Source organism: Colius striatus, chromosome 1 (assembly GCF_028858725.1).
Source record: "Colius striatus isolate bColStr4 chromosome 1, bColStr4.1.hap1, whole genome shotgun sequence".
In the NCBI taxonomy this organism is placed as follows: Eukaryota; Metazoa; Chordata; class Aves; order Coliiformes; family Coliidae; genus Colius; species Colius striatus.
Window position 1 is genome coordinate 88,320,378 of NC_084759.1, and position 27,012 is coordinate 88,347,389.

At 35.3% G+C, this 27,012-nt stretch overlaps 1 protein-coding gene across 7 annotated transcripts in view; it reads right to left on the bottom strand.

The window, feature by feature from the left end:
* Positions 1–27,012, bottom strand: part of CASK (calcium/calmodulin dependent serine protein kinase) — a 205,111-nt gene that overhangs the window by 22,017 nt on the left and 156,082 nt on the right. For 4 of the 7 annotated variants that reach the window (XM_062000225.1, XM_062000258.1, XM_062000269.1 and 1 more), the window contains 8 exons: positions 23,471–23,548; positions 22,064–22,144; positions 15,995–16,183; positions 15,390–15,468; positions 10,501–10,586; positions 8,620–8,688; positions 3,106–3,174; positions 1,696–1,731 (listed from right to left, as the gene is read on the bottom strand). In XM_062000225.1, coding sequence (XP_061856209.1) covers positions 1,696–1,731; positions 3,106–3,174; positions 8,620–8,688; positions 10,501–10,586; positions 15,390–15,468; positions 15,995–16,183; positions 22,064–22,144; positions 23,471–23,548 — 687 coding nt within the window. The remainder of the gene's footprint in view (positions 1–1,695; positions 1,732–3,105; positions 3,175–8,619; positions 8,689–10,500; positions 10,587–15,389; positions 15,469–15,994; positions 16,184–22,063; positions 22,145–23,470; positions 23,549–27,012) is intronic. The other 3 variants (XM_062000242.1, XM_062000233.1, XM_062000249.1) reach the window with 3 other exon arrangements.

Here is a 27,012-nt window from a genome sequence, read left to right on the forward strand (position 1 = left end):
TAAGTATGCAGTGTTAGCACAATTTATCTGCAACCCAACATCTGAATAAATTAACTTAAAATGTCTAATTGCTACTATCTTGTACCTGATGCTTTTTTGTCTCTTTATAGTAAGAGCACCAGATGATAATACCAATACAGAACTCAATATACTAAATAAATCTGATCTTTGTGCTGCTGTGCATTGAGTGTGTGAGTTTACACAAGCAACTCAACTCATTTAATCACCTGAAAAACAGGATATTTAGAAATCAACTATGTTTATTTAGTGATTGCCTCTCTATGAAGCAATCAGTACTGAATCAATCCCTGGTTCTCCTCAACCTTATCTTATACAGGACTAGAAACATAAGCAGTGTTTTTATCATTTAAAAACTTCCTTGTTTTTCAAGTCCCTGCTCCAGTTCGAGCCATTGTCCACCTTATATTGCCAGTTCATGGAACATGAGAGAGACTTCTTTACTGATATTACAGTATCTGTTATCCAAGCCCTTACTGTCTTCAAGGATGACAAGTTGCCAGAAAAATATGCTGGGTCAATGGGAAAAGATTCTTGAAAGAAACAGATAAGTGTAAATGCTGTGAATATTGTTATTCTAATATTGCCTTGAACAAAGTCTTTTCTCCTGGGATACCTTTATGAGAGGGAAATGAAGACCTAACACAAGAGCTTGGAAGGTCTTCCATGGAGGCCCAGCTAGAAACTTCAGAAGGCAACGGAAAGCTGAAGGAACTGCAGGCTTTAAAAATGGGAACTGAAGTGAGAGCAATCTATTCTTGTAATAGATATTCCAGCCAACTTAAACAGACAGCAGTATGAAAAGACTTTCAAAGACAAGAGATCATGGAGTTTATCGGCTCTTTTGAATGGAGTTGCAAGTTATTATTAAAACCCTTGGTAGAGAAATTTCGAGTCCACGGTTAAAGATCCAGAGGCAGACTTGGGACGAGCAGTTAGTGACAATGAATCACAAATCATTTGATGGTAGGAGGCTGCAGTAAAATAAATAATTACAACAAAACCTTAAAATTGCAAAGGGTATCATAGGGAATCCTCTGCAGAGCCCTTAAGGGCTTTGTTGGAATTTTCTGGAGAAGAGGGAAGATCTCTCATTGTCCATGACTATCATCAGGTCAAGGCAACACAGTTAACGGAGGTTACTGAATCTGGGCCTTAGAACTGAAAATTTAAGGGGCTATCTTCAGACTTATCAACATTTAATATAAACTGTCCTTAACATTTTTCTTTGGAGAGGTTTGTTAATGTTAATAATTAGTTATAGACAAACTCAAGCTTTAGAATCTTTGTCAGTCCAATGTTTTAGAGTATTATATACTTGTCCTACAAGTCTCCATTTCAACTAAAATATAAATTTGAGCTTCCCTCTAAGATGAAAGTCTACACAGGTCACTGCACAGCAGTTAAGTCTATTAACACATTCAGAACTAATACAACATCTCCAGTTAAATGTATGATTTTGTAACTCTCACACATATGGACACATGAAAAAAAAATGCTATTTTCAATTAGCCACAAACAAATGAGTTAAAAAGAAAAATGAAAAAAAATGGAACAAATTTTCCAAGCTTAAATGTTTTAGTCCAGCACATACAGAATATGAGGGGGAAAAAGATAAGCGGGGATGTTCACTAGCAACTAAGTTTACAAAAAATCCCATGGAGGATATCTATTCACCTGTCGTCCTTTTGGTTGTGTTGTCGATGGCAAGTCCTGCAGAATAAAGTCAACCCAGGAGAAGAAATTTTCATTTTACTTTTTAAGGGTATACAACACCATTTGTTAGTGATTCATACTACATTACATTAAAATGGTAAGTCAGACAAAAGTATAAAGCATTGACCCATGTTTAGAAGTATTTTTTTTTCTTAAAGAAAAAAATCAAACCCAGGCTGTTTAGCAGCAAGCTGAAGAAAGCAGGTAAAAAGTTTAAGCAGATAGAGAATGTGCTTTTTAATAAATAATTCAGCATCTTCAACACAAAAGCACCGTCAAGTGAAAGAGGCTTTTTATGTGAATGCCTTTTCCACTTACTACTTTTTCTTGACTTTAATGAAATGGCTATTATACATATTTTAAAAAATTATTATTCAAAACATATAATGTGATTAATTGTGCCAAGGAATAGATTATAACTACTAATCATGTTAAAAATTCAATTTAATTCACAAAAATATTTTAATTTTTTCCTTCACAGTCACTTTTCATTCTATTAATTAATAAGCACTTTACTTTGTGGCAAATACTTTCTAAGTTGAAATTCTTTTTTAGTACTTAAAGGAGAAGTTAGTCCATTTTAACTTTTTTGTTGTTTTTCTGGTTTTTTTTTAGCTAGACACATGAACTCATGATATGAACAGCAGTCTTACTGAAGGAACGTGTGTGTACAGTTACTACATTGGTCCAAACAACGACAAATGATCAACAACACAAATTTTAACATTGATATACTTTAGAAAAACAGGAGATCAACAGCACCTTTCTACCTGAATACATACAAAACAGCAAGTACTTTGTGTTAAAGATGTGATGGTAATAGCTTGGTTTGTAGTGCAGTTTAAAGCCACTTCCTTTCGCTTTTCATATCCAGGCAAGGCTCATATTTCACAAAGTATGTGCACGTACCACGACAGCAGAGGGCACACCAATTCGTTAACTCAGATAGCGGAAACCAGTACGCGTTCCAGAGGTCTCTCAAAACACAAAACTTAAAAGAATCTAAAATGTCTTGAAATACCAACTGCACGGTTATTCTTTCTTCAAACACCGCTTTCAAAGTTCAAGATGGAAAGAAAACTTCCACTTTAAATCTTTGCTTAGTTTTGTGGAAACTGCTAACAAGGATTAAAGGATGACTGAAGCGTCGTGTTATAGTTACTAACGTTAAGTCACTATACGGCTTTCAATGAGAAGAATATGTTGGAAAAAACTCCTAAAAAAATGAAAACAGGGAGATACATATGTAATAACCTTGGTTCTATCAGCAGGACAAATTTTTCCACTGACCACACAATAAGTATAACAGTAATGGCAGATGAGCACCAACAAAACTTTCACACTTTCTCTGTGTGGAACTGGAAATCTTACCGAAACAGAATTGTTAGTGCTGCTATGACCATTAGCTGGGGACTGTCTGGATGTAGAGGGGGAATCTCTCTGAAATAAGACACAAGGTTCATTAACAACACAACACTGTCACAGGAACACAGATATAGTTAAAAGAACAGTTACATCCACAGCCTCATAACCATTTGCTTAGCTGCTTCATCTGTGAAAGTTTCCACACTGCAAACTCTGTAAATCTGAAAAGTTTTTCCATAGTTTCAGATTTAGGTTTGACATTTTTATGTATCTTAGGTAGTATCTATTTTTATATTGTATTAGCAATCAGCAGCTTTTTAATTACTGAGTATCTGGGTCCTCTTAGATCTCATGTGGCTGACAATGGTAAAGGCCATTAGTTATATTGGTGTCTTTGTTGTTTTGAAAGCTATATGCTGAATAATACTTCAAATAGAATGAGGTACATATTCCATTTTAGAGATTCTTCTAAATCTTTTTTTTCAGCTATGTGGTGGAGGTCAATGTTGATCAGTTTATACTCTGTGAGATCTCTCTGCAGTGCCTCAAAGACACCGAGTCTAAAACTTGAGAAGGAAAGTGGATGCTCTCTTCTCCCTTCTCATCCATTTTACAGCACACTGAAGTCTTTTTGCTCCAATATTCTTACAGGCTTAAAAGTATTAAATCTTGACCAAAATATACCACTTTAGAAAAGTCACCTCTCTTGACTTAGACTATCAGTGTGGTCCTACAGCGAGGTGACAGCAGACACAGCGTGCATATGGGGACATTCTACACAAAGGATAAGAGAAATTTATGACTAGGTTTTGCAAAGGCAAAGAATTCACTTGTAGAGCAATCTATTTCGCATGCCATTTTGATTGTACAGTACTTAATTCCATAAGATCAGATAACTGAACCATATCTTCAGAAAATAAAAGAATTGCCTCATACATTGTGAAAACAAAAAAATCCCCTTTACCCTCAAAGGAATTATGGAATGTAATATTCCATGTCAAAGGTCAATTTAGCAATGTCTTGTAATTTTATTTAAGGTCAAGGACAGCAGAAGAAAAGGGCTAAAGTAGTTTTCAAGGAAAACAAAGTTATCCCTTTCATATTTCATCAAATATGAACAAATTAAAAACCAGAACTGGAGCTAAACTGCCCATGGAACATTAATCAGGTAAAGGTCCTCTACGAATGTTCTTGAACTTACACTAACGATGTGATATGACTCATAGCTATTTTAAAGATTCAATAAAAGTTAAAATCACAGGCAATGCTTTTTCTCTCTTGCTGCCCTGTATGTGTAACGTGTGAGAAACTCATGTAGAACCTCTGCACTTTCTTGTGAACTCATTAGATATGACAGCCTATTCAACTATCTAGCTGCTTGTTTTGATTTTCACACAGTTGGGGACAGATCTGACAACACTATGGCTGTAAAACCATAATTGTGGTTCAAAGTATGTAAATCTATATACTTCTGCTACATGCATAAGAACAAAACGGTTATTTTGCTTCTACAAATATTTGCAACACTTAATAGACTGGGGGAAAGTACTTCCGAATCTGTTTACAAAATCACTCTAGCATAACAAGTTTAAGATGTTAAAATGAGGCCATTTTTCATTACTGACAAGAAAATAGAAAAAAAGAAAAGCTGAAAGGAACTGTTATTCCCCCCTTTTTTTGTGTGTGTATGGTATTATCAGCATCACCTTTAGCAAAGAGCAGCTAGGAGATAACGTTTTTCCAAAAAAGCAGTGACTTCCTTCTTTATAAAGAGATTTTTCTGCTTGCTCTGCAATACTGTCTCTGTCATATTACTCAAAGAAAATGCTCATCATAACATACTAAGTAAAATACCATTTTCACTGCTTATGGTGATTTCAGTACTAACTGCAAGCAATTAATCTATCAAGTTAGTCAAGAGACATATGTAAGATTTAAAAATAATTAGGAAGTTCAGCCACAATTTCAAAGGCGTTTAGATTCTTAATTTCCCAGGAACCTGGTCTTTCTTTCAAAAAATATCAGACTCAGAAGTTAAGAGAAAAATTGTATTATGCACAGTCTAATGAGACAAATCAATCAGTGGAGAGATCCTTGCAGAATGCTAGGAATGCTTACAACTGGAATGCAAAAACTAAGCTTTGGTTGTGAGTTTGTTTCTCCAGTAAATGAGAAAATGCCCTATATATTTGGTGGATAACTGCAGAAAAATGCTTTGGATTCTGAGCAGTGGAGTAATGTTACAATCATATTTCAGTATACTTCAACTATCTAGACTTTCCAACTTTGTCTAGCCCCAGGCCAAATAATACAATGGTAATCTTTTGGATCCTTGCTGAAGCACCACAGCTGAAGTTTTAGAGGAAACAATCACAATGATTTCCAAATGATGGCAAAACTAGTTTCTTTTTGATTCCTCGTTCTTAGGTGTGAACTATGAAATGATAAATCAACACATTTGAGATGCAATCCTATAGCAGAAATCAGTTATGTCTACTGATATGGCCTGATCAAATTAGGTACTGCAAAGAAAAGTCAGATTAATGACATTGTTGCCAGAGCCACAAAAAAACCCCTAAACAAACATTTAAAAAACCCCTGGTCAGTCTTGCCCAAGGAACCTTTCTGGCAGTATTTTTAATGAAAACGTAAAGAAGATTTTAGACTATAAAAGTCTTGTAATATGAGCAGTAATGGAAACATTGTATAACTAAAGGAAAAAAGTCCACGGTGATTACCACTAGATTTTAAAAATCTCATATATATAAAAGCTTTTCTTAATAAAACAACTTAAGTCTTTCACAAATGCAATCTGAAACACGTAAAGGATGTTTATAAGGAATGCTTTTTTCTTAAAAAACACTGAACTTCTCTTACCATTCTGACATCTCTGACACTGTAAAAAGTTACTTGAGGTGTTTTGTCAATACAAAGTAAAAATGAAAACGTAACTAGAACAAAATGCTTACTCAGATAAAGTTCAAATGTATAAACAGCATATACAGTCATCAGCTATAAGAAGAATGTGTTGCAATAATTACTTCAGTTCATGTTTATGTAAGCCTGTAATTTTCTGGGTATCTGAAACAGAAAACACAGCATCCGGGCCACTGAATTATCTAGATTAAGGAGTAACTTGGGCCATTTGCCATTCCGAAGACTAAACATCATCACAATATATCAGCTGATCAAATTTCTATAACAGGGAATTAATATTTTCAAGTAAAGTCTACTCCATGAAATATGAGGCTTGGTAACTGAATGGAAAGCATGGGTGCAGGAGAAGCCACAAATCCCTAAGAAACCTGAAATTATTCGGCTGAGATTTTAGAAACTGCCTAGTGATACCGACCACTTCTCTTAAATGCCTACAAAAGAAGAATATAACGCAAATCCAAATGCATATGCAAATCTCAGTTATTCAAAAAACCAACATCGTGCACCTCCCTTCACCTTTGTATATAAAGATATACAGATAGAATCTATAGAAAAGGCAGATCACCTTTGATTCTATTAATATTCAAGTTTACTTATTCAAGATTAACAAGATATTTCGAAATCCCATGATGTGATCATGGTAGGAACCTCAAAAAAACCAGTTATCAATTCTGCTTTATATTATTCTGGTAAAATTATAGTATGTGAGCATCAAATCAATCCACGACTAAAGAGAAGGGAGGAATCAAACAATTTATACTGAAATATCGACAAAAAATACATTAACTAGTAAAATTATACTAGTGAAGGCCCATTACCTCTGAATTTATCCTGCTAGAGAGTGTGAGAGGTAGTGCCATTCAACATTCCTTTTTAGCCTTTACCAATAGTTAAGAATTTGATCCATCATCTAAATCATAATCCTGAAAAATTCTGTGAAAAAAATTATCTCTGTACCAAGGGACTAGTGATGCTTTAACAGGATGATTTTAAAATGTTGGCTTTTTATGTACACACATAACAGTTGAAAATCTAGCCAAAGTCATAGTGTGGCCAAGCAGGTGGAACAGACTCAGCCACCTCTGATTAAATGAATGCTAAATGACACAGAGTGTGATAATTTGACATGCTTTTTTCACCCCTCTGTCTTTGATCACATATTTCTAATTTTGCTGTTTTTTCTAAAGGAAGGTAAGAGTCCATTTTCCACTCTTCCATGAAATAAATAGTTACGAAGAACGTAAGGATGCAAAACTAAGGAAAAGAGATCACTTGCTACTACTAAAACGACATCTAACAGTATTAATGTCAAGCTGTAAAAGTCAATTGTTTTTTTCCAAATAATCATCTTCCCAGTAGGTCTACGGTTTCACCAGTTTCTGTATTGTGATATTGGTAAGTGTGGTATCTTTTATTATTACTGCTATTCACAGTACAGAAGTTGATATAAAAATTTGTCACCACACTCTAGAATTTCTATTTGAGGTGTTGTTTTCCCAAGCCTTTGCACCTCATGAAAATGTCTGCATACATATTTATACTTTCAAAGAAAAGCCGCCTCATTGGTGAATATTTGTGAACATTCTACCTCTAAAACCTTTTGGTTCTAGTTCTCTTAGAAGTACAGAAGGCAATCAAAAAGCAGTATTTTTTTCCTTGCAAACAGATTGCTCTGACAGTCACAATAGCAGTTTCTGTGTATTCTAGAATCTGCTGAGACACAAAGACAATTAGGGTGAAATCACAGCTCTAATTAAGAAAAGGTGCTTGACTTCAACAGGGGTTGTGATTTCACTCTCATAGTTCTAATTTTGGAACTGTTTGCGCAGTTAAGCATGTGGCACAGAAGACTGGCATCATCTACAAAGTGCATATGCCATCTGTATGCTCAAATTGGAACAGTATCTCTCAAGTAGACATTTTCTAGAATTTAATGCCCTTCAGTTGCAACCTGAAACATAACTTTGTGAGAAGAAGGGAATTAAATTACTATGCAAAACCCATAGTGACCAAGTTTGTAGTTCAACAAGAACTCAAAAATCTGTTTTTCTTCTGTAATGACAAATACCATTTTTTTCATGGAAAAATATTATTAAGCCACATGTAACTGTTACAGACAACCACCACAAATTTACCTCAACAAGGTTATACAGAAAGAGGTACTTCAATTAACCCTTAACAGCCCAGAGCAGTAAAATAGTGTTTAATGCCTAAATAAAGGAGGGTTGTTCCTCAGCTTAGAAACTTTAATCTGAAGAACGATATTAAATTGTAATGTTTTTAAAGGGGCTTCCTAAATGCATCAGTTAGAGATCCCCTTTCCTTTCTTTTTTTTTTCTTTCTTCTTTTTTTTAAAATAGGCTGTAAAGAGTTAGTTAAGGTGCTGATGAGATGAATATGAAGGCAGGGATGAGTAGGTAGGTGCAACCTACTCGTGTTCCGTTATCTTTGTTGTAAAATTGGTGTGCGTGATCTAACAGGACAGGCAGAAACAATTTCCCAGAAAGCAGTAACATTCAGCCATCAGCAGGCAGTTAGTTACAGGACTGAGAACAAAAAAGGATGGTTTTTTAAATTCATTACCTCACAGGATGAAGATTGAGTGCGATAACTTGGCACAATCTTAAAGGTAATACTTCCACGCATTTCCCTCTGCAAAAAGAGAAGCCCTTCTTTAAGAATCAAGACATTGAAGACAAAAATCTCCACATCATTAATGCTTGAAAGAAAAGCATCATAGTTTGAGAGCAGCAGTATGTTTTCCTAAAGTAAATATTCAGAGGAGCTAAAATGCTATGGCTAATTTGTCATTTCAGGCATAAACAAACATTAAAATTGTCTCTCCTTAATCTAAAAGATAAACACACGCTATCAGTTTGTTCTTCTGACCAGCTTTCAAATGCCTAGAACATACAGATGTATTTTAAGGTAAGAGATTCAGAGACGTGTAGGTTTCTTCCATGGCAATCTTTTTCTTGTAGCTACATTCCGGTCATCCATAGAGTCTTTGCTATTAAAGTAACATCTTCTTCCCTTTCATAATGCATATTAAATAGTAAAAGCATATTCACTATCTCTGGAAAGCTGCACATTACTGTACTAAAGTTAGAAATGTAAGAAAATAGTCCTTCATCAAAACAGAAAGTGGAGTTTGCTAGTTTGCATTTACTATAGTATAATAATATAACAAGTAGTAATCACAGAATAGCAGCAGATTGTGGTAACATACTTGCTCAGCCATATTTTCTTAAATGACAGTTTGAATATAAGTGCTACCACATGGCTGATAACTGCAGGAGTCGACCTGGACAGCAATCTTGGAGTTCTTCCCTGTTCACTCTCTGGCTGGCTTCTTGTGAGCCAAAAATATGCTATTTGCCTGGATTCACTTAACCTTGTCTTTATGGTTCTAGACACAACAAAAGGATTAGTGATATAATCCAAGACCCCAAGGTTAGAGTTGCATGTAGAAAAATTTTCATTATAGAATATCAAAATGACTCTAATAACAGGCCCAAGATGCAGTTTTCATGCAAAAAGTCAGACTGTCTGAGCTGATTTTTTTTTCTTTGTAAAATGAACAATCACAAGCCACAATAGTTATAAATTGAAAGAAGGCACGTTCCAACTACATGTAAGGAACACTTTTTTCCCTGTGATAATAATTAAGTATAGTAACAGATTGCACAAAGAGGCATCTGTCCTGTCAAATCTCTGTCCTTGGATACTTTTAAAGCTTAACCAGACAAAGCAACCTGGGCTGTGTTCAGTGTTTACCCTTCTTTGTGTAGTAGATTGGGCAGCAGACCTCCTGAGGTTTTTTCCAGCTTGCATGGTTCCATGATTTATTGTCTGTGTGTAGCAATTACACCAAAAGTCAAGAGAAATTTTCAGTCCTCTCACAGTATACTCAGTGATCACATTTGGTGTACACTGAAGATTTAAAATAAGGGCACGATCTTTATAGATTAACTTGGGATGAGTAACAGGAGTAACGCAGTATTTTTTGTGTTATGTTGACTAGAGAGAGAAGAAACTCCTGCATTTTAACAAAGGAAGCTCAGACAGTAGAAAACCTTTCCAAAACATAGAAGAGGTATACACTAAACTCCCTGGAGACTTTAGGAAACCTTCGTTACTCAAGTATTTTTTTTAGGAGCTCGTCAGACATACATCTGTCAGAAATTGTTGGGTGTCAATGGTCTTTTCCATGGGTCTAAAAAGAATAAATGACACCTGGTGGTGCCTTCTACCATTCCTGGGTATAAGATACAGAAAAGCCCTACTTTTCTCTCAGAGAGAGCCTGTCGAAGGCTTTAGCAGAGCAAGACTTCATGTTACATGCACTTGAAGGCTATGAAGAATAGAAGAAAGAGGGAAAGCCAAATTGTAGTTACATGGAATTTTTGTCAAAATAAGACAGGCACCTTTATAAAGAACACAAGAAAGATTTCAGGCACTTACAAGCATTTTTTGTAGTTGTTCTACAGTTTGATTTGCCACACTGATTCCATTTATTTCTCGGATTTCATCCCCTACATGTAGTGTACCTGTGGAGTTAACAAAACACACAATTATCTCAAACACGTTTTTATAAACTGAGATAATTTTAAGACAGTACTAATATTCACAGTGAGGCATAAATATGAAACAATATTAAAACAAGTTTTTGGCTAGAGGAAGAGGACTATGTATTAGCTACCAAAGATTATGAATCCATCTTGCAGAGCGCAGTCGATACACCAGCATGAGATGCCCAAGCACCTTATGAAGTACACAGAGAAAATGTCAGTCCCTTACAAGGACTTACAAGGACACAAAAAGCCACACATTGTAAAGAAAATCACTTGTAACTAGTGAGCTGGAAACATTCAACAGAGATATTCAAGCAGTACTTTATCAGATAACTATTTAATGCAGCTTGGCTTCTGGACATAGTCTTAATTTTCTATGTCAGACTGCTGTATTTTTTCATTTCTCAGATTTTTATTTGCCATAGTTACAGTACGCATTTTCTGCATGCATACTTGATTTCAGCTTGAATGTATAATGATTGGGGTGACTACCTACAATGTCAGATGATGAAACAAATATCCACTTAGCTTAGGCAAGCCATAAACAGACTGTCTGAAGCTAGATGGGAATGTTATATTACAACATGGCTCTAAGGCACTACAAAACCTCAACTGGGAAGAGGCAGAGAATGAGTTAATTATCATGGGGATCAGAAGCAACCCAGGAGGCTCTTTTTGTATGATAATTTCTGACCTGAGTAGCTCAAGCCCACCTAATTCTCTAGCAGTTCTTTGGTTTATTATTAGGCAGCAGATTTTTTAAATATATAACGAAATGTCAAGATCATTTACTTTACATACACTTCTTTCAGCTGTATGATTTAAATAATCTGTTCAAGTACTCTTTCTAAATACTGTACCTGATACAATTACTGTACCTAATACAATCAATAACTAGCAAGTGGCAAACATTTCCTAAACTAAAACTTTCAGCTGGACAAACACATGAAAGTCGAACTTTGTGCCTGCTAAAGACAAGCATGGCCTGAAATAAGGAGAAAAATCTTGAAAAGCTCTGTTCTAATTGCCTCTGGGCTCTCTTCTACAAAACAAAAGCTCCCTTGGCAGGGTACAGGAGAGAGCACAAACTTTACAAAAACTTATAGTACTCTCAAGAGTAAGTCCTTCAGCCACATAAAATGCTCCAAACAATTCTACAGGAGGTGATCTACTGATAATGAAATTATGAAAAAGGACTAATCAGAATTCTTCTACTCTTCAGTGGAAAAAAAATCATAATTGATAGTTAATTGAAAGTGAAAGCAACACTTGGTATCTGAATTTCAAATTATTCTAGTTTGCATCTAGAATATTAATGAAACTCTTTGAAAGTTCAGATTTGGCACTTTCTCAGGAAGGCATTCAATACTCTATTCCTAAAATCAAATGAGGCTCTGTGTTTACTGTAACATGCCAAAACAAAACTGCATTCGAAGTGAGTGTAACTGTTATAACAATAATATTGATTCGGAAAAAGCATATGCCCTGGAATACAAGGATTCTTTGCCATTACTCAAAATACTAATCTGATGGAATTAAAATGAGAATCAGACTGATATGAAATCATTTCAATAGTGCACTTAAAAGAAAATCCTCTCTTCTGGAGTACTTCCCACTTCTGTTACTTTGACAGAAGTAAATATTATTCTGCTTATCCTTGGAGTAGAGCTGTATACATAAAAGTTGGGAATAAAACATGGACATTTATTAGTAGTGAGTCATTCCGTTTTAGGGGGCAAATGCATTGATAAACCATAGGAAGAAATTTTCAGTTGAGGGAAGATGCTTTTACTATTTGCCAGAGCTCTTTACTTTTTAGAAATATTCTTTTTGGAAAAGAGTATTATTGACATCTTTGAATAATGATTCTTCCATTCCATTTGTAACTCCCATGATACCTATGTTTAACCATCTAATTTTGGTTGCTTTTGGTTCTTCTTCTATTGACAGTACAGTGTTTATATAGAAATATTATTCATGACATATATGTGTAACACACCAGTAATAACAAAGAACGTATGTATTTCTGGAGCAAATGATTTCCTTCTTTGCCTTTTCAAGTCAGAGTGAAGACAGCTCTAGGAAATATGTGCTCTTGCTCTGCACAGAAATATGAGAAATCCTCCATATTAGGAAGAAGACAGAAAAAATTCTTGCAGTCCCTATTCAGAAATATGTTTTGTAGCTAAAAGAAAATTCTGTAGCTTGGAAAGTGAAAGGCTGTGAATGTACAGTCATTTTTTCACCAAGTTTTGTTAGAATTGAATAAACCTTATCAGGAATATCAGTGTTTTCAAAACGGGTGTGAGTTTTACATTGAATCACTTTGAGAATACAGCATAGACAATGTACAACTGCTGTGTTTTTGGTGAGGTTGAATGGGTAGACAAGTCACAGAATCACAGATTAGGGGTTGGAAGGAACCTCTAGAGATCATCTAGTCCAGACCTCTGCTAAAACAGGTTCACCTCCATCAGGTCACACAGGAACACATCCAGGCAGGTTTGAAAACCTCCAGAGAAGGAGACTCCACACCCTCACTGGGCAGCCTGTGCCAGGACTCCTTCACCCTCACAGAAAGAAGTTTTTCCTCAAAAAAACTTCTCTTCCGTCTGTGGAAATCTTTTAAAATGCCATACTGGGACCTTACCTTAAATGCATCTTAAGAATGGATTCACATTGAAGCCCGTATGCCCTAAAACCAGTCAGCATCAAAAATGCCATGGGTTAAGATACTGAGAGCTACCGAGAACTCAGGCTACATGCAAATCTCTTGAAAATAATATTTACAGTATGAGTAGTCTAAACAGAATCCACAGATAAAAAGTGAATGGGCAACTGAGCAAAGTTAAGGTGCAGACACAAAGGTGAGAGCCAAGTCATGATTAAAACCCTGAGATTTAAGATGCAATTCATTTACTTAAAAAAGTAGATAAGTAAACAAAAAGACAATTTTTTATGACTGAATCTGGTGTTTCACTTCTGTTGAGCAGAATCCTCTGAAAGGTGCAAGTAGATAACATCTTTATAAGTGTATCTTTCCACTTCAACCCCCTCCCACACTTTTATACGAGGATAACTATATCAGCTGGACTAGATACAAGAGGCTGATTTCACAGTAGCTACTATTTTATGACTGGGAGTTGTGCAGTTTGTACTCAAAATTGTTAAGACCTGAAATTATATGGTTTCTGTAACCCTCCCAGTAGATCTATTACCCAGGTATTGCCTGGTAATTTTCCATATAGGAAGAGGAGACAGCGGAAACAACAACAAAATAACCTCAAACAAAAGCCACAGAGTCTGTCCGTAAGGACTCAAAGACATCCTATGCTAGAAAAGACTGTCGACTTATATTTGTGTTGTTCTGTTCAGCAAAAGTATTCTACATACAGGTATGTTGAATAAAGGAAGTGAAGATGAGGCATATACAGCACTACCAAAATTTGAAACATTTTTAAAAAAGATGACAATACTACAGAAACACTGAAGTATAGTTAATTTTTGAACTAAATCTATGTGCAGAAGGGCTACCTTAGTCAGTTGAAGCACATACAGAATAGGTTAAATTTCCCAAGTCTTTAGAAATAAAAGACACTGTGTAGTTAACAACAGTAGAGTTTTAATAGACATAGTTGGACTTTTCACCCAGTTTCAATAGGTTTTAAAAGTTTTATTACCTCCACTATGGAACACAGTCATGTGAAACAATACTATCACTATGACTTAAGTTCAGCTGGAAGAAAACCTTCTTCTTGAGAATCTTAGATCAATCTCCTTTTCAAATTCCCTTTTAGAAGCCAAATTTCAGTTCAGAGGGTCTTCTAAATAAATATAGACATCTATATCAATTGCATCTTTGCCTGTAAAGTTTTATCTTTCCTGCTTCTTGACAGCTTTGATCATATCAAGGACATGAAGTGAATGTATGAGGGAAGGGATTGCTGTACCCTTTCCTTGTTTTATGTTTTGTCTTCCTAATTACCTGTTACCAGTCTCCTTTGTAATAGAATAGCAGGCTAGAAGAAACTTTAGTATGACAAATGATGAAAATCTTTGTGTTTGTCAAAAGAAATAGATGTTGGACCGGAAAAACTAAAGTAACTCTTTAAGGGTGCAATTCAAACTTTCAGCTAACAACCTAGCAGGAAAGTTAATCTGTTTAAAGTAGGACAAAAACCTATATATTTCTTGATATCAGATCTGGACAAACAAAACAGAAAAAAGTAGACTAGAGATGAGAAAGGATGCATGTTTGCATCAATTGCTATAGTAGCAAAACCAGAAAATAAAGCTTCAAGTTCCAGGCTCAAAAAATACTTTTATTTCAAAAATAATTTTTAGGAGCCTCAATATCAAAAGTACAAAGATACTCAAGAATTGTGTGAAAATACATGGAGAAATTTAAATTGTTGAACAAAGCTCTTTCATTTCTGTAGGGAAAAGTACTGTTTGTGTTTGGTTGGGTTTTTTTTTAAACAGAGGATTAATAAGTACAGCTCCAGAAATTTCTGGTATTTCAATCCCTTACTGAGCTATACTCTCATTATCCTAACTAAGGCCTAAATGAAACACAGTGGGCCTTCACTTCAAAATGCTGGCACACATCGCAACTGGAAGGTAACAATGGCAGTTAACAGAACTCCATCCAGACACAGAGATACTGTACTAAGGAACAGTACCACTAAAAAATGAGGAATATGTACTGTTACACAGGCTGTACAAAATTATCTAAATAGTTGTGTAGGAAGACAAAACTATTTATGCCACATGATTTACCTTGCCGGTGAATCATTCCTCCGTGCATAATTCTTGCAACGATGCAATGGTTCAACTCATTCATTTTTAAAGTGATTCCCTAGAAAAAAAAAAAAGGTTTATACTTTTAAAATAAAACATTAAGCAGCGTGATTCTTGAGTGGTTACGAACAGTCACTTTTCCTAAAAGCCTGAAGGCAGAGTATACATTTTAAGGTTAAAATAAAAACTGCCACACACTTAAATATGAACCATGGAAACAGATACTATTTATAAGTGAAGACAGAATATGTTAACGTAGAGCATATGAGGTTTTGGTTTGTCAAATACGTAATTTTGCATTGAAGTGCCAAATGTCCAGTTTGGCTTGAAGTCTAATTGACTATAACCAATACAAGACTGTTTTTAAAGCAAAACAGCTCTAGTGGTACAACAGTAGTATGAATGCACACAGAGTATTTTAAGTTAAGTATATACACAGGAGAATAAGTATCTACAATGGCCACTGAAGTACTCCAGCTATACTGGCAACTCTACTTCCAAGTGTTGAAACTGTCATAAAAATTATTATAATACTGGGCTTCTCCATTTCAGAGTCAAGACAAATATTGAGGTTCCTTCCATACCATGGGTTCATCTGTGTTCTTCTGGAACTGCACCAGTCGAACTCGTGTTACATTCTCCATATCCATGTCGCCGTTGGCGCTCTCTGGGGAATCTCCGTTTAAGTACGGAGAGGTGGGAGGAGGTGTAACTCTCAGCGCTTCATCACTGTAAACTTCATGTGCCACTACATCATGAGTTTGAAGTAAGGCCTAGAGGAGATCACAGCAACAAAATATCAGAGGCCCATCATCTCTGATGTCCCTCAGTACTCTTTACAAGTATTTTTGAAACTTTTCAGAAATTACAGATATTCAAGATTATTGTGCCTCACTTTCTCTATAGGAACTTTTCCCTTAAAAGACTCCAAGATAAACTTCAGTAGACTGCAAATGCCTACAGACATAGCCTTTAAAATCTGCATGAGTAAACCTGATTTTCTACTGAAGATACCTCAATGAGAATGATGCTCCTTCCATCTCTCCCATATTCTTGGCATCTGCAAGGTGTCAGAATTAGGCCATCTTTCTTTGGGTGTCTAGACATTGAACTAGGAACCCACCTTTCTGAGTGAACTACTCTATAATAATTACCCTAGTAAAATGGAAAGGTATTTAGATCCTATGAAATTTCATTGTAATAAAGACTGACTGTAGATCTCTTGACTGAAAGAAATAATTACTGTTTTTTGTTGTTTATTACCATAATCACTTCTATATTCTTCCCTTCCCCTAGAGCATGGACCCTGCACAACCACACAGAGTTCAAAATGTCTGATAAAAATTACAGTATAAACCAACAAATTGCTCAAATACTATTTTATTGGTTTTACTGTTTCTTGATGCAAAGAATAATACAACAATTGATTACATGTATTTAAATGTCTTTAATAATCAGAACATTTGATTGTGTACGAACTCTAAGCTAGTGCAAAGATATGAAGCCTGCATAACTGTAGAAAGTGTAATATAGTATTATGAGATGCATGTTGGACAAAGTGTAAACATTTGCAAAGCAATATTCAATAGCAAAGGCTTTTAAAAATGGTATGATGCTCCACTGCTCTCCAAGATATCTTTGAGTCCTGTACCACATCCATTTCACATTTGCATTCAACTCTTAATAGTGTGAGTATATTATAGCAAGCTTACTTCTGTCCACAAACTAAATGCATTTTATATGTGAACATGCTAGTTCCACTCCTACAGTAACTCATCAAGGAACAGAGACAGATCCTGCCTCTATGCCCTAATGGATGGGTTTCTTAGATAAAGATTGATAAAGGAAGCCTAGTTCTTATAATAGCAGAGATATCAGCCACCACTGCAGTTAGGTCCATCAATATTATAGCTAACATCTTGTTAATTTTCATTTAAATGCTCATACCTCTTAGCTTACAAAACCCATCAATCTTGTGTGAAATTGACCATCTACAATTTGTTTTGACAGAGAAATCTGTCTCTGCAATGCCTTAGTCTTCAATTAAAATGTTTAAGCAGAACTGAAAATAAAGAAGTATTAAAACCCCAGCCCTACAATACCTATGTCTGGAGTGGAATACAAGGCAGAAACAGGATTTTCATGGCCTTTACAAAATTCTAAATTTGTTACCAAGGTAGCACTTCTAAAGTGTACCATGTTCTGAAAGATAACTCTATGAACAGTTTAAGTTCCCCTTCCTTAAATCAGTTTCAAATTATAGTTGGGAATTCAGCATTATAATGACGGAATGGAGCTTCCTGAATTAGAAATGCTCTACCCACATTTCCTCCTGTTTTTCCAGTGTTTCAAGTCCACCTACTCAAACACTATTTTTAGTTAAATACGAACCTGTATCTGCATTTTCTGTTTTTCATCTTATTTTGTCAACCACTAAGCTCAAACCTATAACAATTCCTCTGCATTACTCTGTGCAACAGAGGAAATCTTTTATATTAAGAGATCTGGACCACATATGCAAGTTAAATCACTTCAATGAAATAAATTAGTAATTTAATTTATTTAGTTTACTTAATTGGGTGTAAACTTATATTTGAATACTCCTGTATAGGTTTAGAGATATTCTAGTATCTGAAAACTGTTTGCAGTTGTCTCAAATAAAACAAGGGAATTTGTGTGGTCTTGGCTCTGTATACAAGCACTCTTTAATAGAGCAGAATGATCTTCTGTGCTTCCTTCAGCTCAAGCTACTCAAAGCTACTTACTGAACTTCATGAACTTGCCAGTATCTGTTGTACTCTCTACATTTTAACATCTTTCTTATGTAATTCAGGATTACACATTTGTTTCATATAAAATACTTGCCTTGCTTTATACTATATTTTAAGTAATAATATATACCTTGTAGGAGGTTAAAATATGGTAATTTGAACATTTTTAAAGGTTCATATTTATACTAGTTGACTTCTGAATGTGTTAACATAAACACAAATACAGAAACACCAGATAATAATGTACAGCAAGCTCAACTTCATGTTGCTATTGGACCTTACTTAAAGGTATCTGTTTTCATCCATTTCTGATAATTTTTACAATTATTTTTTTTCTCCTGTCTCTTTCTCTTTTGTAGAACATGATAATCCAGCTGAAAGTAACAGAACAACTGATTTCTACTGTATTGTAGGAGCACTGTCTGCAAAGAATAGTGTAGGAAGGTACATGATGATGGATAAAACTTCCATATGTAATTAAGTAAAAGTCTCCTAGTACAGCAAAATTTTTTCATGCTTCCACATACTAAATATATATTAGAGAAACTTTTACAGATAAAACAGGTATATTTGGAAGACTACTTGAAATTGTATAATGGAATAAAAGCTCCTTGAAATTTGGGCACAAGAAATGAGGTACTTGATAGTACTTTAAATAATCTCTAAATTAATTATCTGATGAAAGATCATTATGGAAAGGTCTTTATACAGGACTTTAAATTAAAATCACAGAATCACAGAATGGTAGGGGTTGGAAGGGACCTCTAAAGATAACATAGTCCAACCTCCCTGCTAAAGCAGGTCCACATTGATCAGGTCACACAGGAACGCACTCAAGTGGGTTTTGAAAATCTACATAGAAGGAGACTCCACACCCTCCCTGGGAAGCCTGTGCCAGGACTCCCTCACCCTCACAGGAAAGTTTTTTCTTAAGTGCAACCTCTTTTGCCCATCACCCCTTGTCCTATCACTGGATACTACAGAAAAAAGTGTTGCCCCATCCTCTTGAGACATATCTTTGAATACTTTTAAGTATTAATGAGGTCCCCCCTCAGTCTCCTCTCCTCCAGGCTGAACAGACCCAGACCTGGCAGTCATTCCTCATAAGAAAGATGCTCTAGTCCCTTGATAATCTTGGTGGCCCTGCACTGGACTCTCTCCAGAAGTCCCCTGTCTCTCTTGAGCTGGGGAGCCTGAAACTGGACACAGGACTCCAGATGCAGAGTAGAGGGGGAGCAGAACCTCCCTCGACCTGTTGGCCACATTCTGCTTGATGCACCCTAGAATGGCATTGACCTTCTTGGCCATGAGGGCACATTGCTGGCTCATGGTTAGTTTATTGTCAACCAGGACTCCCAGGTTTCTCTCCACAGAGCTGCCCTCCAACAAGTCAATCCCCAGCCAAATGTTTAGCATGTACAAAATAATTTATCAATTTATTCCTGTACACGTAAGACACACAAGAGTAAAATAAACCTAAAGAAGCAAAAACCTTTGAACTCCAAGATATCAGTGCCAATAAGAGTGCTTACAAACACATACTTTATTGGTTTTGGTTGTATAAATGCCTAAACATAGTCTAAACCACTGACACCGTGTTTAATTAAACAAGACACTATACTCTACTGTCTTCTTATTAGGTATATACATTAAATAATAATATAAATAACAGTAAAATAGTCTGTTATCTTAAAGGTTGTAACACATATGATCCTACTTTTTACACAGTATTGCTTCATTCTCTGTGCATCAGAACTCAGCTCTGTACTGCAAGTGGTAAACACATGGACAGTGGGATGCCAATATTGTTTTATATGATTTTCTCCTTTCCTAATAGTATCTACTGTAAAGGTTTTGCTCTAAGGAAAGTTTGGCAGAATGCCACATACACAAGTAATTTTGTAAGGTCTGCAAGTTTATTAAAGGTTTATCTGCGAGCAGGAGCAAGAATGATGGGAGAGGATGGGATTGTCTCTTTCAAATCTGGAGACATTTTGGCAAGTGCACCCTAAAGATATGGTTCCACTGCAACACATGCTGATTTAACCACTGTTTTACATGCTTATGCTATTCCTCTCTAAGCTGGACTGCATGTTTCTGTCCCCTTGCTTACTCTGGCTCTGGCAGTTGTCCCTAATTCTTTTTGGGTGGTTTTTTTTGGTTTTTTTTTTTTTTTTGTGGCTTGAATGGATCATTGTTTTGTTGAAGCAGTTTTCTACTAGTTTAGCACAATTAGCTAAACACAGTTACCACAGTTTAGTACTGAGGTGCAGTGTCAGATGAATTTCAGTACAATTACAAGGGAAAAACGAAATACAAGGAGAAGGGATGGGACTCCATCAAAAAGCACATTAGTTTGGGATGCCACAGACTAACTTACCAAAACTAATCCTCATAAAAAATACTTGTTATGGAATTGCAGCTTATTCCTTATTAAAAAAAAAAAAGTTTTACAGAATTGCAGCAAAAGAATTCTGACAGAGGGTTTTACATTTATGAGGATATCAAGGGAAAGAAAGATACCTATCAAAGACTATTTCCAACTCACTTTTTCCGTCACTTGATTTGATACATGAAATTTTTATATGTCACAATAATCCTTATTGATGCCTTCTCTGAAAAGAATTTAGACTTAAAAAAAAAAAGCTCTTTCACCCCAGTGCCTAATATTTTTGAAAAGCTGTGTGGTAATTACACAAAAAAAGGTTAATCAAATGAACTCGACAGATTCCAAATAAAGAAACTGAATGCCAGAGAGTATTGATTTTATTTTCTTTCATCTTTTCTTTAATCAAAAAGTAAAACAATGGGGTGAGTGAGGACCCGATGTACATTGAATGCACTGCAGGAATTTTTACTTCTGATCAGCTTCCATCTTGCCCCATGGACTGAATGCACATCAGCTCCTGGATTACATTGGCTTCTGGCATTTGTCTTCAGTTTACCTGAAAGGAGGCTAGTTTGCACACTCTGAGACCCTCACATGATACAAGCCAAAGCATTGTAAGGGGGCAATCACTTCAAAAGATTCACTTCAAAAAACACACTCCTGATCTAATTTAAAGTACTAAAATAAATGCACCCAAAGCTACAGTGGCCATCAAAAGAATACACTGGGACATGCAGCTATTCAGATTTCATCTTATACCTGAATATGAGGCTGGTTTCAGCTGACTCTTTCCTGGAAATTAGGTTTATCCTTCAGACTTACAGTAATTCAGCTTTCAGGTGAGCAAACTCCACAAAGCCCCCTGCATATAATCCTTGTGTTAGATTTAAGTAAACACTTTTATTTCTGAACCTTACGAACTTCATCTACAGCATAAACAAAATAAATCCTTTAAGCACTTTAAAAATACTGGACTTTAGTAACTTGATCAAAGTTCTTAAGCAGTCACATCCTTAAACTTGGGACAATTACTGCCTGCAAATCAGGTTTGTGAAAAAGACACAGTAGAAGTAACACAAATTCACTAGATTGTACAACCTATTGGTTTATTGTAAAACAGTGTTAAAAACTTGTTTTGCAATGAATTCACACACCTTTGCCCTAACAAGTCCTTGGGAAGAAGAAAAAGGAGGATCCCAGCTCTACCTATAGGCATTCATTCTTCTTTCCATGGGCAACACAGCTCCCTCAAAAAGAGTGAAACTGCTCCATAATTAGGTTACTCCAGATGGCTGACAGCTTTCAACACAGTAATAGGGACTGTGTAGTAATAGTAACTATTCTGCCAGACCAACAGGTTATAAATATTTCTTAATTTGCATTGTATGCAGCTTCATCACTTGCAGATTTTAGGGAGAACTTACTGAACTTGTTTTCTAATATAAAAATTATTAAAAAACCCAACAAACGCAACAAGAGTAGCATTTCCTTACCATGAAATGAGGTTGTGTTAAAATACGCTTTAGCTCCTTTGCATCATTGTTCTCTGGGTAACATGAAATTTCTTCCAATACCTGCAAAATAAGTACGAGAAATGCCCATAGTAACTCTCTTTTAAATAAAGCTATTAATTAAACAAATGAGAACCCTCACTGGTCAGTCAGAGTATCTCCAAATAGTTACACAAAATAATATTTTTGACAGGAAAGGGTTTAGGTGAATGTGCCCTCCCACCCTAGAAGAGAATACACCACCTAATTTCAATTTTCTTTCTGAGAGAGACTGTAGCAGAAATCTGAAGGAAATAGTTGCTCTTTTTTTTCAGTTGACAGTACTACTCCAACAGCTAAATATATGGAGACAGAAATGAAGTGCTAATAGGTGACACACATCACCATCATCATTTGATACTTTTTAACACATTGTCTCAATTAAAACAATCAGTTTAAAAGCAGAATTAAAAACACTCATAAAACCTTCTCCCCACTAATTAAAATGTTAAAGACATCAAGCGTTGGTGGTCCATCTGCTCCCGCACCTCCAAGCTCCAGATTTTATAAAATCTCAGCCATATTTCAGCTTATCATTAGGGAAAGGAGGAGGGAGTAAATAAACTTTAACTCATTTGCCTGCAATCTGATACTTATATCTTTTCACATGCAACTACATGAACAATGAAAATAGACTATTTTGCTTGTGGAAGCACTTCCCAGGATGAATTGCTACAAAATTTTGCAGAATAGGACTTGAAGTTGTTAATCAGTGTGTCTTCCTGTTCATTCTAATAGTTCTACAACCATTGTTTTCCTGTGACATTGCTCTCAACAACTATGCTTGTTTTTAGTGGTAATACAGAATACAACTATTTTTTTTACTACTATTTGCAGCAAATAGAATCCCCTAAACTATTTGTCAGGTATAAAAATTAAGAACACCTGTATCTATTTATCTTCGATCTTAATGGGCCACTTTCACCGCATTTCTATGTCTGCTGCTCTTAAAATTATCTATGATAAACTTGTTTTTTCAATATAAAAAGCTGATACTTAGAAATGTATCTCTTTATTTTGTGACTAAGTCATATAAATATCAAACTTCCATTGCAGATAAATAAACTGAACATGAAAGATACTGCATTTACCCAACAAGAGTATTCCTTTTAATACTGCTATTGTTGCAGCAAAGGTTAAATGATGAAACTGAGCAATATATATAGTCTTCAAAGACATTATGCAATTCTGCAAGTTTATGCATATGCATCTTAAGGAAGCAATAGTCAAATTCTATAAATAATGCAGATTATGGACTACAATACATATTAGCACCCTCATGAAGAAAAACAGTTCCACTTCAAATACAATCAAACTTTCAAAGTAAAAAATAGATTTTAAACCCATTACCTCTTTGGCTCTCTGTACAGCATCACTTGGTGGATTCCTGATTTGTGGTGAAGACTTTGTGTTTATTTTGTCATAAAGCTGAAAAAACAAGAAACCAAACTACTGAAGTCACATGCTACTTTATATAAAGTAATGATGAGCGCCAACAATAGCCTGCTTATGTGGCTATGATTAAGATGATTGTTAAACTGCAAGACACACAGATGTTTTGTATACAAAATCTAGCAGCTTAGAGTTTTGGCTTTTCATTTTTAAACATTTCCTGATTTGAACAGTGCCATAGATTCAGAGTTCATAGGATGACATGGGAAAGTTCAAGAGGTTAAGGGATTCTGCAAACCTCCCATGCTTTTTCCACAGATTTACAGAAACTATAGTCTTTACTAGAAGTAATCCTATGAATCTTGAATAAATGCTATAAATCATTCATTCTGCTATAAAAACAAAATTAATCTGCATACCTCACTTTTCTCAAGAAATCATCAAACATTCCAAACTATAATTTAAACAAACTTCAGCATATGGGAAAATACTCTCGAAGACAGAATGCTACAAAAGCCAAAGGCTTTGGAGAAGACAGAAATAAACTTTTCCAAGACAGAAGTCTCACAAAAAAGTATACCCTTATTTTACTAGGATTTTCTATAGGACGGAAGAATGACAATGTATTTAATTAGGAAACTGTAAACCTTCCAGATTAATAAGAAAATTTAAAAAAATAAACTCTCAATAATGCAAAACACAATAGGTGAAAGACTTATCTTCAGATTCAAATTAGAGAAAGATATTGCAGGCTCTCTTTCATACAAATGTAACAGACTGTGCATGTTTTAAAGAATAAATGTATACTTCAGAGTAAACAGGCACTGTAATAAATACTGTTTTCAAATAAATAAGTTTTGGTTTATTCCAACGATTATAAAGATGGTCATGCCTGTAATTATTTCCTATTTATGTAACACTACTTATTTGAAATATAAAACAGAAAAAAAGATACAAATAACTATTTTTAGGATATTAACTAAATTTTTATCACAGTGAAGGTGGTGAAATACTGCAACAAGTTGCTCAGGGAAGTTGTGGATTCTCTCAATTTTGGAAATACTCAAACTTCTATTGAAATTCAAAACCATATATGTAAACAACTATTAAAAATACACAAGTGACTCCAAAATCTTTGGCATATCCTAACATTGCAAAAGATAAGCCTTCTAATTTAGGCTAATCAGCAAGGAGTTCTCAGGCGCTTCCTCTGAGAACCTTACAGCTCCACTGTATGGCTATGGATGGCCTCAGAGGTTTGAATACAGGAATCTAATCAAGCTACAGAACTGCCCTTTATTCTTTCTCACATGAAATACCATTCAGTTTTAGTAGACACGTAAATGGCAATAAATGAAATACAGTATCATCATAATTATCCTTCCGTTCTTTAAGGATCTATTGCACATGTTGAACATTTCAAGCCCATATGCAAATAAATACAAAAAAGAGGCAAGAAGCACTTCCAAAAAATATTGCCTGCTGAACAGTTATACCACTATCTTGGGGAAAGAGAAGTCAAGCTAAATAAGTTTTTTTCCACGTGCAATAACCTGACTGTGTGCTACCAAAACACTGCTTAAGTTTAAGCAGCTTGGACCACTGCTGAAATTTTTAAAATGAAAGCTTTCTGCTACCTTATAGTGGAGATACTTTAATTGTGTATGCAATTATTTGTTTTTATCTTAAGTAAGTAAACAAAACTTACCCAAACTCCAGCAACTCCAAATTATTATCACATTTTTACAGCTGTTAAGAAACAGTCTCAAGCATTGTGTACTGTGTAATGCACAATAGGAGCTGCTGAAAATCCATGATATCGAACATGAACATTACTGAATGTATTTTTCTAAGTCACACACATATCATGTTTAAGATTAATGAAATTACAGAAAAGTTATAATGAAAATATTTTTTATTAGTTATTTCTAGTAATTGTTTAAAAGCAAAGCCACTGAAGTTGCTGACTTCACTCAAGTCATTATCTTATTGTGAACCAAAACAACCATCAGTTTATTGAAACATTTTTTATCACTGTCATTGTAGCGTTATCTTCTAAGACTAGGAAGGAGGCAAAAAGGAAAGTAGGAAGCAAAGTGCCTCTAAGAATGTTTAGAAAAAAACAAGGCAAAATTCAGAATAAACAAGAGTGCATTTATGTTTCTGTACTGCCTTCATGCTGCAGTATGCCACTTATTTAATCTTCCAGGACTGCTACTTACTGAGATTTACTTCCAAATAACCAATCCTTTTCATTGTTTCTGGAGGTAGAAGACAGCCTCAACTAGGGAAAGGACTATTTTTAGCAGCTTCATTAGCATGAGCAAATCTTTCTAGAGAATCTTCTTGGGTGCTCTACCTCCAAAGCTCATTACTGTGGAAGGCACTTACTCAAGGTTCTAATGGAAACAATATGCAAGCAACCTACACCACATTTCATTTTTACCCTGAGTATAATGTGTTTTCCTCTAAATTTCTGTCCAATCGGGGAATCATAAAATCATTTCTGTTGTTAGTCTTTCTTAGTACTTGCTTTATATTTTAATTTTTTTCAATATACAATTCCAACAACACCTTGACAGACTTTTTTTAGACATTATAAAAACCTTGGTTCTAAACTGTCTCTTGTTTGGTATATACTCATACAAACAGAAGGAGGAATCCAGGACGGTATTTGGTTTCTCTCATTTCCAAACTTAGCTCTTGGGTTTTCAGTGTGGACAGAATTTTTTAGCATGACGTTATTAACCCTATTTCAAAAACTACATTAACTCTAACAAAAACTAGTCTTAGCTGGTTAGAGAAGACGTTTAGAAGCTTTCTGCCAGAACTCAGCAGAAGCTATTAAGAGGAGCTATGCAATAATGCACCAGAACTGGTGAAGCAATCTTTGACAAAAGACTGTTTGGCGACAGCTTTCAGATATTTTTCCACTTAAACAATAGCTATAGCAGAAGCAATTTAGAAGGTCTAAAGAGGTTTACAGCTCTATAATTCATCTGGGAAGGCATCTGAATTTAGAGGTTTCCCTTAGACACATTAAGGAGCATATTTTCTCCCTTGGACATAAGATTCCATCATATCTTTACATGAATACTTTACAAAATGTTCAACAAAACTCTGAATAAAATCTGCTTGCCCACATCATTGATGAACGTAAACATTAATGGTAATTACAACCAGGCTTTATACACTCCCACGGTACTGAATACATTACTATGTGCGGTTAGCTACACTATCTTAGTTAAGAAAACCAGCCTATTTACAATGCTGTTGTCTTTTAGTAGCTCTGCAACTCTAAGTCCTTCAGGGACCAAATGTGGTTTCTTGTGGAACTGGTTCATTCTCCAGTCCTCAGCAGAATGCTTTTCTATCTAACATCAACAGACTTTTAGCAGGGCAAAATCGGTACGAGCCCTGATGATAGGCTTTCTTTTTGTTTCTGTGCTCTATTTTCAAGCAAAGAACTCTGCCCCATCACCCTTGTAGCACAACCTCCA